We start from the raw sequence: 12,365 nt of genomic DNA, 5'->3' as shown, positions 1-12,365 counted from the left end.
AACTTCCTATTTGTGAAACAGGTGAGTTACTTTGTAATTTTTTTTTGTCATGTTAGAAGGAAAAATATACAGTCCAAACATGAGATTCGTGATTATTTTTTTAAATTTTTTGATTAGTTAAAATTACTTTAAAAAAACTTTTTTTATAATTTAAAGATTATACATTTGGAGTGTTTGTGGTACTAACGAAAAACTTTAAGTTACCAATGTATTACTTTGTTTACATTTTTATTCCTGTTGAAAATAGCCTATTTCCGATTTTAGATTTATTATGTGAACCAGCCCTTGTAACTCCGGACAATGCAGAGTTGTCATGTCCAGATGGAAACAGATACAATTCTTTATGCACAGTCTCATGTCTTGAAGGATTTGTTTTGGTTGGCAATCGAACAATTCGTTGCAACATACCAAAACCTGATGGAGGTTGTAGTTGGAACTCAGAGCTACCCTCCTGTGGCCGTAAGTAATCAGTTTGGTCAATTCAAAAATAATAATTTATGTTTATTAAAGTACAATATTATGTTTTATTAGAGAAACTTTAGATTAATGTACTTATCTGACTAATTTTTATAGAATGTGTAAAGGAACCTTGTGAGCATGATGTTTTGGTTGTTATTGACACATCTGGATTATTACCATTTCAAGATTTTGATGATAGTAAAGCTTTTCTGCTGACTTTTATAAATACCTTTGGAGGAGCAGTGGAGTCAGGAGACATACATTTGGGTGTTGTTCAAGTTATAAGGAAGGCTGAACTCGTATGCGACAGTGGAGATATAGATGAAGAGTTTGATGTACCTATAATATTTTGTATTTGTTAAAATTATAAGGTTATGTAATGCAGTGGCCTCATATCACAAAGTCTTTGTTTGGTATTATTTCTTATGCTGATTTGTTCTGGCATTCATGTGTATTGCATTAATAGGGGATAGGCTAATTAAAACCATATATTAATTAAAATCAGCAGGAAAATAACAAACATTCTAAAATGGTAAAAAGGTTTAAGATTGAAGGTTATTCTAGGACTAATGTTTAAATCTTACTTAAATTATGATCACATTATTTAAATTATTACAGATAGCTTTAGATTTAGACAGTTACACCATACCGTTGATAACATCAAAAATTGATGAAATAGAACATGTGGGTGGCTGCTCTGGGGCAAGTGAAGCTGTTTTACAATCTGCTGAATACTTCAAAGTGGTGGGTAGGGGGGAGACAAATAGAGTTTTAATTTTGTTAACAAACCAAATGGAAGTAGCCACTGATGCAGCAACAATTGCCTCAGATAATGGTAAAATTTGTAAGCTTTTGAAATAACGATTTATTGTAAAAAAATTGTGTTTTTATATCTTCCATGTAAGGATTTCTTTCATCACTTTTTGATATTCTTTTGAGGATTAAATTTTTACTACAAAAAAACTTAATTTGTATTATTTTATGCTACATAGCACTTATGTTGCTGAAATTGAACACAACTATATTTTTTTTTGTAGAAATTAAAGTGTTAGCGGTAGGAGTAGGTGATGCACCTTCTGAAGTATTAAGCGGAATAGTTGGTAGCAAGGGTGAATATATTCATGTAAAAACTTTTGATGAAAGATTAATCAACGATCTTAAGGATGTTATATTTGAAGGTTTTATACCAGGTTGGTGCTTTTTATTTCTTTTTTTGTATTTTACAGGTTTTTTATTGCCAATAAATTTAAAAAATGTTATCTTTTTGTTTAAGGTATTATTTTTAAATATTTATTTTGGTAATTTTAACTAGATCCAAATGCAAAAAAATCTGGAATTACTTCAATACACAAAACATTCAAGTTTCATTTTATTTTCTTGTTTGTTTATTGGAATTTTGTATTAAATTTGTTGAAGCTCTTGTATTAAATTACCCAGCATATTTTTCAATTAAAAAGTTTATTATATTTTAAGAATGTTTACATTGATAATAATTTGTTAATGGTAAACCTAAAACTAGTTAAGCTTTAAAAAAAAAATTTAAAGTTATATTTAAATTAAACAATGAAAAAATTCTATTGGGAAAAATTTTTAGACGAATTTTTGATATTTTAAAAGCCTAACTTAACAATTGTATAATTTAGTTTTATTTTAAATAGCCATATGTTGTAGTAATACCAGCTGCTCTATAGGTAAGTGACTAAGATAAAGCAAAGCTTGGTTGTAAGGTAAACACAATTTTTCATGTTGTGCAATGTTTGACTAATGACGTCAAAAACTTATTTTTAATACAGTACCTTATTTTCTTACTTATATTTGCTTTAAAATAATATCACGATAAATTTATTAAAATATAATTTACGAATAATTCTATAAAAGCTTGATTAAAAGTTTAACAAAATTGCTCACTTTCCGTGAGCAATACTTAAGTAACATGATGTGAGTGAGTTAAATAAGTACATTTAAACCAAAAGTACTTCAAGATAGTTCAGGCAATGACCTCTTGAAGTGTGTTAAGTATATAATACTTTTGTCAACGCTCTTCACTCTATATTTAGTTCAAGATATAACTATATCAGCTAGAGAGCGCAGTTTCTTTGTTATTGCTATCATGCGTCCTTCATGCCTGATCACACACGGCTTGACGCTACAAAGTCGAAGCTGATTGGCGGGTACGCTTGTGACGTCACGATACCAGCTGATCGATATCAACAAAGAACCATAACAAAGAATGTTTCCTGGGCGAGGCGAATTGCATTTAACTGTTGCAATAACTAGCATTCAGTCGTAAAAACTTAGGTTTTAAGTACACTGTCTTAGTGGAACTAACATCATTTTTGTTCACTTTTAGATTAGATCATATCGAATCATAAGTTTTGATAACTACTAGGCTAGCAGACCTAAAGCTACTAAGCTCATAGATTGATTGTGTTGTTACAAACTGTTTATAGTCAATCAATCCATGGTAACAGATAGCAGCTTTAGTAAAAGCTTATAATATTAAATTATACGTTTTCCTGCCTAGCTCAACTTACTTTATCCTGATAGATACTAAGAACTGTGCCTTTTGTAAAGATAAGGTAAATTAAATTAATTCTTGTTAGATTAATTTTAAATAAACGTTTTACTCTGTCTGTTATGGAATTAAACATTTTATATTAATTATATGTTACTAATATTTTTAAATGTGTATATACATTATATTTTAAAATAATAAAATTTGCCTTTTCGGTTGTACTTATAACACTAATTTGTTTTTAGATGTTTAATACGCTAGCTCACTGCCTTGGATTCACAAGTAATGGTTTAAGTCCAGTTGGAAATGAAAACATCAACTTCATTACCAAAGAGGCTGACGATCATTGGACGTTAGTTGATGTGGAGAATAATGAAAACGATGGTAAATGCATCACAAATTTACTAATAAAGTGTGCAGTGTGGTGTTTAGTTTTAATTATTTTCGTTTAGTTTTAAAAAGTGCTGTCTGATGGTCGTAACCAGTTCTATTATTCACTTTACTAAATTATTAAAAAGGGCAAAACAGTACCAATATGAATATTGCTCAGTTTTTTGTGATACTTAAGCCTAAAATAAAGAAATAAAATTTTATGAAAATAGATTTCATGTTAGGACAGTTTGTTATATTATTCACCCAAAATAGAGTTTTCATTTTTTGTTTGGTGTGTTGATTTTATTTTATGGAGCTGAAACTATTTTTATTTAATTTATGATTTTGCATGTCATAAATGAGTGAAACAGGATGTGACAGTGCGTGGCACTCATAAATTTGATTGCTTATTTGTTTGTACTTAGTAACACCATGAGTTAATTGAATGACAAGCGCATATAAGGAAGTCACTGTTTAATAGACTCAAAAATTTTACAAACAAAATTTAAAAAATCCATGATAAAACAAAAATTATCACTTAATTTATTAAATTTAATAAATTTATTATTTAAAATAATTCCTATAAATTAATAATCTACTTTTCTTTTATGATGATCTTATAAAATGAGTTAAAGTGATTTTCTGATTGTATAATTAATTTTGCAGATTACAATAACATTATTAGATAACTAATATTAGAGTACTATCAACTTTAATTAGTTATACATACAACTTTTAAAACGGGGTATATAATTAATTACATGAGTACATGGCTTAAATAAGTACCTTGCTAGTTGGAAAGTGTATTGATTATTATATTAGTGTTAGTGCCAAAATAACATTATGTACAAACAAAAAAAATTGTTTATTTCTTTTAAAGATTTAAAAACTTGTTATTTTCCTTCAAATTTAAAAGAAAAACATTTTAATTACTATTTTAAATAAATATATATGTAACTTATCTGCTTAATAATTTGATTATTTAAAAGCACTAAGGTTGATGCTTTATTGCAGGCAATCAAATGAATTGTCCCACTCCTCCAACTGCACCTAAAATGGAGATAAGTTGGTTGGTGACACCTCCACCTTGCTTTAATGCAGGTCAATAACAAATTAAATGTTATTTGTAGCTGTACATTGATTGTGTATTGACTAGCTTCTATGCTAATAAATGTGTAGCTGTAGTTACAAAACTGCCATCAGAGAGATTGTCAAAAACATTTGTGTTGAAAATTAAAATATTATAAATACATTAACTTGGCATTTTTTTTAAATATTAACAACAACTAATGTGGTACATCAAAAAACTAAACGCATATATCTACCAAAAAAAATTAAATAAAAACTTTTTTTAATTTTTTTGATTTACTTACTTTTAACTCTGTTGAAAAATAAGTTAAACCTTGGTAAGAAGTGTAATTTGCAGTAACTTTGTTTTATGAATTATGCATAATATGCTTTGACTAATTTGCATGAGTTGTGTATAATTATTTATGCTTTTAAAATAACAAAATTATTTTAATTTTTAAATTCTAATTAAAATTTAGAAAAATCTTGTTTTTGTTTAGCCAAATTTATCAATTACATATTGTATTTAATTTTAAGCAAGTCACGATTAAACCTTGATAGTGATGTTAAACATTAACAAAATGCTTAAAATTAAATTTAAATTCTAGAAGTACATGACCACTTGACTCCATTAAACCACAAAGAAAATCTAATGATTGAGCATCCTAGCATGTTTGTGAAGCCACCACCACTGGAAAAACTGGAAAGTGAGGTCGAAATACAATCTGACGTGGCTTTAAAACAACCAAGGTAAGATTGTTTACGAACTGTAAAATGAAAGTAAAAATTTGCACCCTTTTATTAAATTCATTTCATTCATAAGATATTATTGTTTTTTACAAAATAAATTCAATAACTTAAGTTTACCTTAAATTGTATATTAAAAAAACGAATTTAGTTGTCTTTGTATTAAAGATATGTTTACTTCATTATTTACCCTTAAAATTTTATGTCCATCATCTCAAAAATATTTGTTTTTCATTTAATATTTTCTGGTTGAATAATATTGACACAAATCATGATTTTTTATCAAAATTTTTCTGTTTATGAGTTAATAGCTTAGTAATATTACATCATCTTTTTATCACAACACATAGAGAATATATTATAGACTTAGTAAGTTACGTCAAGGCACTCAAAAAAGATATATATTGAGAATTGCATTTAACGTATATAAATGGAAAAGTCTTAGAATAAAGTTTAATGGAAAATGGGATATTTTTTTATAAAAACACTGTATAAACGCTTTGACTATTTTAGTTGTTTTTTTTAGCACACTGGTATTTATAATATTGCATCACACATTATTAGTTAATTTAAAAATAATCATCTCCTAATAGTATATAACAATAGTCATTAAAATTAATCATTCTTTATGATATGATGTAAAGTTACTGGCAATGTATTGTCTACATAGTAAAATACAACGTCATTAATATTATTTGCCAGTAGTTTATAATTAATTTTTGTTAGTCATTTTAATATTAATGTTAGTGTAGGATAAACATTAATATGCATTAATATTACGAATTAATATGTAGACAATACATTGTAAGTGACATTATATCATAAAAATTATGAAGTATTTTTCATATTTTAAGTTGTTAATAAGAAATTAAAAACAGAAAAAATTAGTTGTAATTAAATAAATAACTTGCTATTTTCAACTAACCAATTTCTTAAATTAGCATGGATGTTAATTAGTTTATTTCTAAAAACAGAGTACCTACGTCATCAAGACGTTCACAGCGCAAGGTTCGAGTTGCCACCTACAACATGACTCAGCAGAATCGTCGTAACGGACATTACAAGAAAACAAATGACGTCACCCGACGCAACCACAAGACCTTCCAAAAAATGCGACAGATCGTCCACCAACCACGCAAGCGCTGTTAAGTTGTTATTTTTCAATTCAAAAAAAAATTAGGAAATTTAATCAGGTCAACTTTAGAAGTCATTTTTTTTAAAATACAATTTTTTTTGTTTCAAAAATTCTTCAAAATCTGTTATATTAATTTTAAACTGCTACTTTTTCGATACACAACGCATAGTTCTTGTTTTTTAACAATATTTTGGTTGTATAAAGTTTCTATGTTTGATTGATTGTTTTAAAATGAAGTTTGCAATCTAATTATCACTCTAAAATATGTTTACCTACAAAAACAAAATATCATTGTAAATATACATTAAAAAAAATTTCAGTTATATTTTTATTACATAAATGGTTGCATGTGTTTTGTGTTATATTATATTATTTTTTTAAATGAAAAAAAAATGAAATTGGTGTATTTATTTAGACGAATTGTTTATATGTGTATATATTATAAATAAAAAATGATATTGGAAAAAATATCAAAGAATAAATATATTTTTTTAAATTATATTCTTTGATTGTAAAAAAAATTGTTTTGTTTTTTATTGTAATATAATCACAATTGTTGTTTTATTGTACAAGGGTCTTATCTTTTAAGAATAAGACTACCTCAACTGTAGATAAATGGGAACATTGCTGTGAAATATTTTAAAGGTTGTTGTTTATTCAGGTATTTGTTGGTTTGATTGTTTTTGTATATTGTCTAGCCAACTATATTGTCACTTGTGTTGTTGTATAGATTTTATATTACTAGCCTTTCATTCATGTTACCATGTAAGCTAATTTCTTGCACATATTGTATATTAAGAATAATTGTGTCGTTAAATAGTTTTGTGTGATATTGCATGCCCCTTACAATTTTTTTTTTGTAAAATATTTTGGCTTTTTTGTTATATTTCTTCGGTCACTCAAGTTTTACATTTAGCTAAAAAATTATGTAATTTGCAATTAATTTTTGGTAACTTTCTAAATTCTACTGTTATAGTTAACGAATTTAAAATTAAAAAACTTTTCCTGGAAAATTTTTGATTTTTATTTATTCTAAAAAAATTTTAAATTAAAAAATTAGGCAAAATTTTGACAAGAAACTAAGAAAAAAATTGTTCTGCGGCTACACTATGCAGATCGATTATTTAAATTACATCATAGGTTCAGCATCATCAAGTTCTATATCCTCTTCTTTAATTTTGTTTCTTTTCATGAACATATTACTGATTTCTTGGAAGGTTTTGTTTTTAGTCTCAGGTATTACAATTATCGTGTAAGCAGCAGCAATAACACAAACTACTAAGAAGACTAGGAACGTAAATGGTCCAAGGGCATTCTAAAAAACGAACATTTATCGTATATTATCATATTTTATACAGTTAAAAATGGTTGTAGACAGTGTTATTTAACGTTAATAATTTGTTTAAATATTAGGTTAAAACCGTAAGTGTGTTGGTATTCATTTACCTGCATAAATGGAAATACAAGTGCAATTACAAAGTTAAAAGTCCAATTTAAGCCAGAACCTATTGCTGAGGCAGCAGGTCTTGATGATTGTCGGAAAAATTCGGCGGTTAAAATCCAAGGGACAGGACCTTTGAAAAATTAATTAAATATGTTAGCTTGACTGCTTTTTCACAAAAGAGATCATGCATGTTATTTTGCAATTGCCATTATAAGTGTTTTTGTCCTTAGCTTTAAATTAAACATGATTTGTAATTTAAACCTGTTTACTTTAAAATAAATAGATTAGTATACTAAGAGGTATAAATAAACTTATGCATTTAAAACAATTTTATTGTTTACCTGGGCCAATTGCAAACCCAACAATGAATCCAATAACACACGCAATGCTTAAGTTGGACATCCATGATAATTCGGATTGTAAGTTTAATGCTACAGTCATTAGTGTACAAAAAAAGGCCGCAATACAAAATCCACCTGAGAGCAATATTTTTCGACCAACCCGGTCTATTATTAGCGCCTACAACAAAAAATTAGAAAAATAAAATTGATTATATTACGGCATGTTGGTTACCCTTAATGGCACATTAAAATAGACACTCACCGTGATTACAGTTAAGATTACGTTGACAGTTCCGACGCCAACTGAGGCATAATTTTGAAGGGATTTTTCGACTCCAGCATTATCCAATATAGAGTTTAAATAGAAGAACACCTAATATTTAAAAATCTAAATATTAAATTGAAAAAGCGCTTACTTGTATTTCGCGATCCTCGACAAAAAATAGCATAGAGAAGACCGTAAGGTACCAAAGAGAATTAGCAAGAACAGTATAGTGCAAGAAAAAATCAACGAAGACCGTAAGTTACAAAAAAAAGTTTAAAGGACCGAAAAGAATAAGCAATTTAGAAAAACTATTGACTAAATACTTTATTAAAAAGCAATTTTAACCTACCGCATTAATTCCACAGGCTTGTTGAGCAATCTGAAGTACCATGATAGAAATAAGTTGCCAACGAACAGTTTTATCTCGAAGCAATTCCAAAGCCGACATCTGACCTGTTGCAGACTCAGCTGCGGCTTCTTGGCGAATTTCTCTCACTTCTTTTTCTACGTTTGGTGTACCACGGAATACTTCCAGTGCTTAAATATAAAAATAGTAAACGGTCAGCAAAATTATTTTAAGTCTTAAATTATAAATTATATTGTTTAGTGAAAAAAGCGGTATGAATAACATAAAATATAACCAAAAAGCATTGTTACAAGCGGCGACATTCTTAATACTAGATAATATCAAGCTGCACGTTTACCTATTTTGTGGCGTGGTTTACGTTGCTTGCCGGTTCAATGTTAAATAAATAATGACAGTGCGTAAAATTGCGTAATAGGTTTCGTAATAGTTTTTACGTAATGCGTTTCGTAACAGTTTAATATTTAGAAAGTTTTTTGTTTGTATTTAAAATACTACATTTGCTTTGATCCTTTAACATGTTGTTAAATTGTTTGTGCTTTGTTGTAAAACTGTTTAAATAAAATTGCGAAGGTTATTTTATTAGGAAAAATTATTTAAACATTGTAACACATGTAAATATTTCTTATTTATATACTTTATGTTTAAACTTATGTCACAAACTTGTATTAAAAATGATTACAAGCAAAATTTTAATCAAATTAACTTATCGTATAAATCTCCTTTACAAGTCAATATTTAAAATGAGAAGGAGATTTTAAAAATGAATCTTGTTTGTCTCTTAAACTGTTAAAAATTAATTTAAGATAATTCTGAAAACATTTAAAAACTTTTTATTTTTTGTTTTTAAAATAACCTTAACTAAATATCATATTTTTACGTTAAGTTTAGGTGCTTTTTTATTACGAAGTTTATTAAATGTAAAGATTAACCTTGTCTAGCTAAGTCTTCCCTTCCTTTGTCGATCAACAAACATCTCGGACTTTCGGGTAAAAAGGGCAAAATAGCAAGCTGAAAAAGTGACGGCACTCCAGTAAAAGCCAAAAGAACAGGCCACAAATCAGCAGTCCCCAAAAGTTCGTTTAAACTTAATACTTGAGCAACTAGAAGACCTAAAATATAAAAGGACAAAAAACTTTGTTTTAGACTATTGATTAGGGCGAAGAATAGTAACCCACATATATTAGAAAAAAAAGTAAACTGTACCAATAGTAACGGAAAGTTGATAGACAACCCCTAGACCACCCCTTAATTGCTTAGGGGAAATTTCGCCCAAGTACAAAGGAACAACACCGGTAGCTAGCCCTTAAATAAAACAAGGTAATAAATATTGAATGAACACGAAAATAGGCTCAACCAACATTTTTTCTAATATATATTAAGTTAAACAAAATTTTAAAAAATTACCAGCAAATATTCCGAGTAAAAATCTTGCAACAATAATCATTTCTAAGGAGTTTGCAACTTTGCTTGTCCCCATTAATATAGCTCCAACAATTGACAATCCATTACTTGCCAATAACGTTCCTTTTCTATGTAAAAATTTATTTAAAATAAAACTTAAAGTTGCTTAAAATGTATCCTATAAAGTATATTTTGTTTTATTTTACATCACAACGTATTTAAAAAAATAACATACCTTCCTAATTTGCTTAAGCAGAAACCTGTCGAATAAGAACCTATCATACCACCAACAGTGAATATGGACACCGTTAAAGACCACAACAACGTTTCAGAATCTGATAGAACGATTTCATTTGGCTCGATGATATCTATGTCGACGGTTGAATCGTTCCTGGTAGTGGTATTCCATACCTACGCAACAGTGTGTTACGTTTATGTTTAGAAAAAAAAGGTGTATTTTCGTACACATTTTATATATATAAAATAAACTATATAAAGGAAAATAAAAGTGTAGATTAATGTTCATGTAAAGTGTAGACAAAAAATTTTTGTAAAAAGGTAATTTAACGTACCGCGGGTGGAATTTGTGTCGTAGAGGTGGTTGTGTTTGCATCATCACCAAAGAAAAACTCTTGTATTAACTTTATAAAAAAAACAATCATTAGGTAATTTAATTGTTTTACTTAAACCATTAAAACTTTAAATAAAAGAGTCATTTATTTAAAAACTTTAATGTTTGCAGTTGTCGAAGATTAAATAAAAAAATAAAAAGAACTAGACGCGTTGGAATTTTAGAAATATCTTAAGGCAGGTTACGTCAACACGTGTTTGCGTGATTTTTTCTACCAAGAAAACGTTCGCTCATTTTGTGGTTTTAGTTTATTAGTAAACTGTGTAGAACCTTGGACAACGTCAAATTAGAGGTTAAGTTTTTTTTAAATGATGCGAAGGTTAAGTATACCAAATATATATGGAGAATGGCAACTTAAAGTGACACTTTATCAAAAATGGACTTCACCTTGGCAGGAGCATTAACTACAGCTATATTGTACCCATATTGGAATGAACTTCCCATAACAGAAATGGATACTGCAACGACTAGAGCTGCGGTAATTTTTGGTTTCTGTAGAAATAATTGGGGTTAAACTAACAAAATAAGACGACAGTAAAATGTTAACCAAACAGTAAATAGGTTGTGTGAAATAACTTAAAAAATAAAATAACCATAATTATGAGCCATATTGCCTAATTAATTAGTCTATGATCTCGGTTATGTTACATATTTAAGAAACCAATTATATAGTTAGCGTATTCTTACAATATTTATTCAACTACAAAATGCAAACGAAAATGCTTAGTTTGCAGAAATCACTTTAGGGCCTTAAACATAAAACGGAGCTTTATAATATTTGTTTACTTAAACACAGTAAAAAGAATAAAAGTTTTAAAAAAATTTGCAATTTTATCCCACTGTTTAAATTATTGTTTAAGTTATAGTTTATAATATACAGCTAAAAATTTAAAACCAATTCAACAACGGCATAAAATCGTAAAATTAGATAGTTTGTTTACTAACCTCAACATATTCCATTTTTTCCTATTTAAATATTAAATAAGTTAAATATATCCTAATTCTTCACAAAAATAGTGTTTGTATTATTTGGTTTATTAATGTTTTACATTACTTAATACATAGCTTTCTATAAATCTACAAAAAACGCACGTTGCAATTTTAAAAAAGGGAACGAATGACAAAGTTAATTATTAATCGATGGGTAATCGCTTACTTAACGTAAGTTTTAAAAGAAAACACACACTTAAAAGCTGATCTTAAAAATCATTTTCCATTCCCCAATACATTTTGGCTGATTTTGATATGTTGATTTTTAAATTGTTTAACACTGCGTTTCGTGTAAGGAAATGTTTGTGTAAATAAAAAAAAAATTATTTAAAATACATTTTAACTTTCGTGTAAGGAAATGTTTGTGTAAATAAAAAAAAATTATTTAAAATACATTTTAAAAAATCGTTTATTGGCGAATGTAAGTTGATGATGTTTTAATTTTGATTTAATTTTGATGTTTTAATTAATTTTGACCATCGACAGTTATTGAATGCTATAACGACGATATATTTTACATTTTTTTAAACAATATGATGACAATGACTTTTAAAATATTTAGTATTAATTTGTAAAAACTTTATATTTTTGTAAAGCTTTAATATTAATAACCAAAGTATTAAAGTTTTA

General features: G+C 27.6%; 1 protein-coding gene across 1 annotated transcript; it reads right to left on the bottom strand.

Moving 5' to 3' along the window:
- Positions 1-4,351: 4,351 nt before the first annotated feature.
- On the bottom strand, positions 4,352-11,705 carry LOC145742396 (solute carrier family 2, facilitated glucose transporter member 5-like). The gene is made up of 13 exons (XM_082560176.1): positions 11,691-11,705; positions 11,133-11,237; positions 10,687-10,755; positions 10,350-10,525; positions 10,118-10,242; positions 9,917-10,015; positions 9,643-9,822; positions 8,696-8,883; positions 8,344-8,454; positions 8,082-8,259; positions 7,743-7,870; positions 7,444-7,611; positions 4,352-4,396 (listed from the first exon to the last, which is right to left on the bottom strand). The coding sequence occupies exons 1-13, from the start codon at positions 11,703-11,705 to the stop codon at positions 4,352-4,354; spliced, it is 1,587 nt and encodes a 528-aa protein (XP_082416302.1).
- Between the last annotated feature and the right edge of the window lie 660 nt (positions 11,706-12,365).

This window comes from Corella eumyota, chromosome 2, assembly GCF_963082875.1.
Source record: "Corella eumyota chromosome 2, kaCorEumy4.1, whole genome shotgun sequence".
NCBI lineage: Eukaryota > Metazoa > Chordata > Ascidiacea > Phlebobranchia > Corellidae > Corella > Corella eumyota.
The sequence above is the reverse complement of the archived record's forward strand: the minus strand, read 5'-3'. Positions and strand labels throughout refer to the sequence as shown.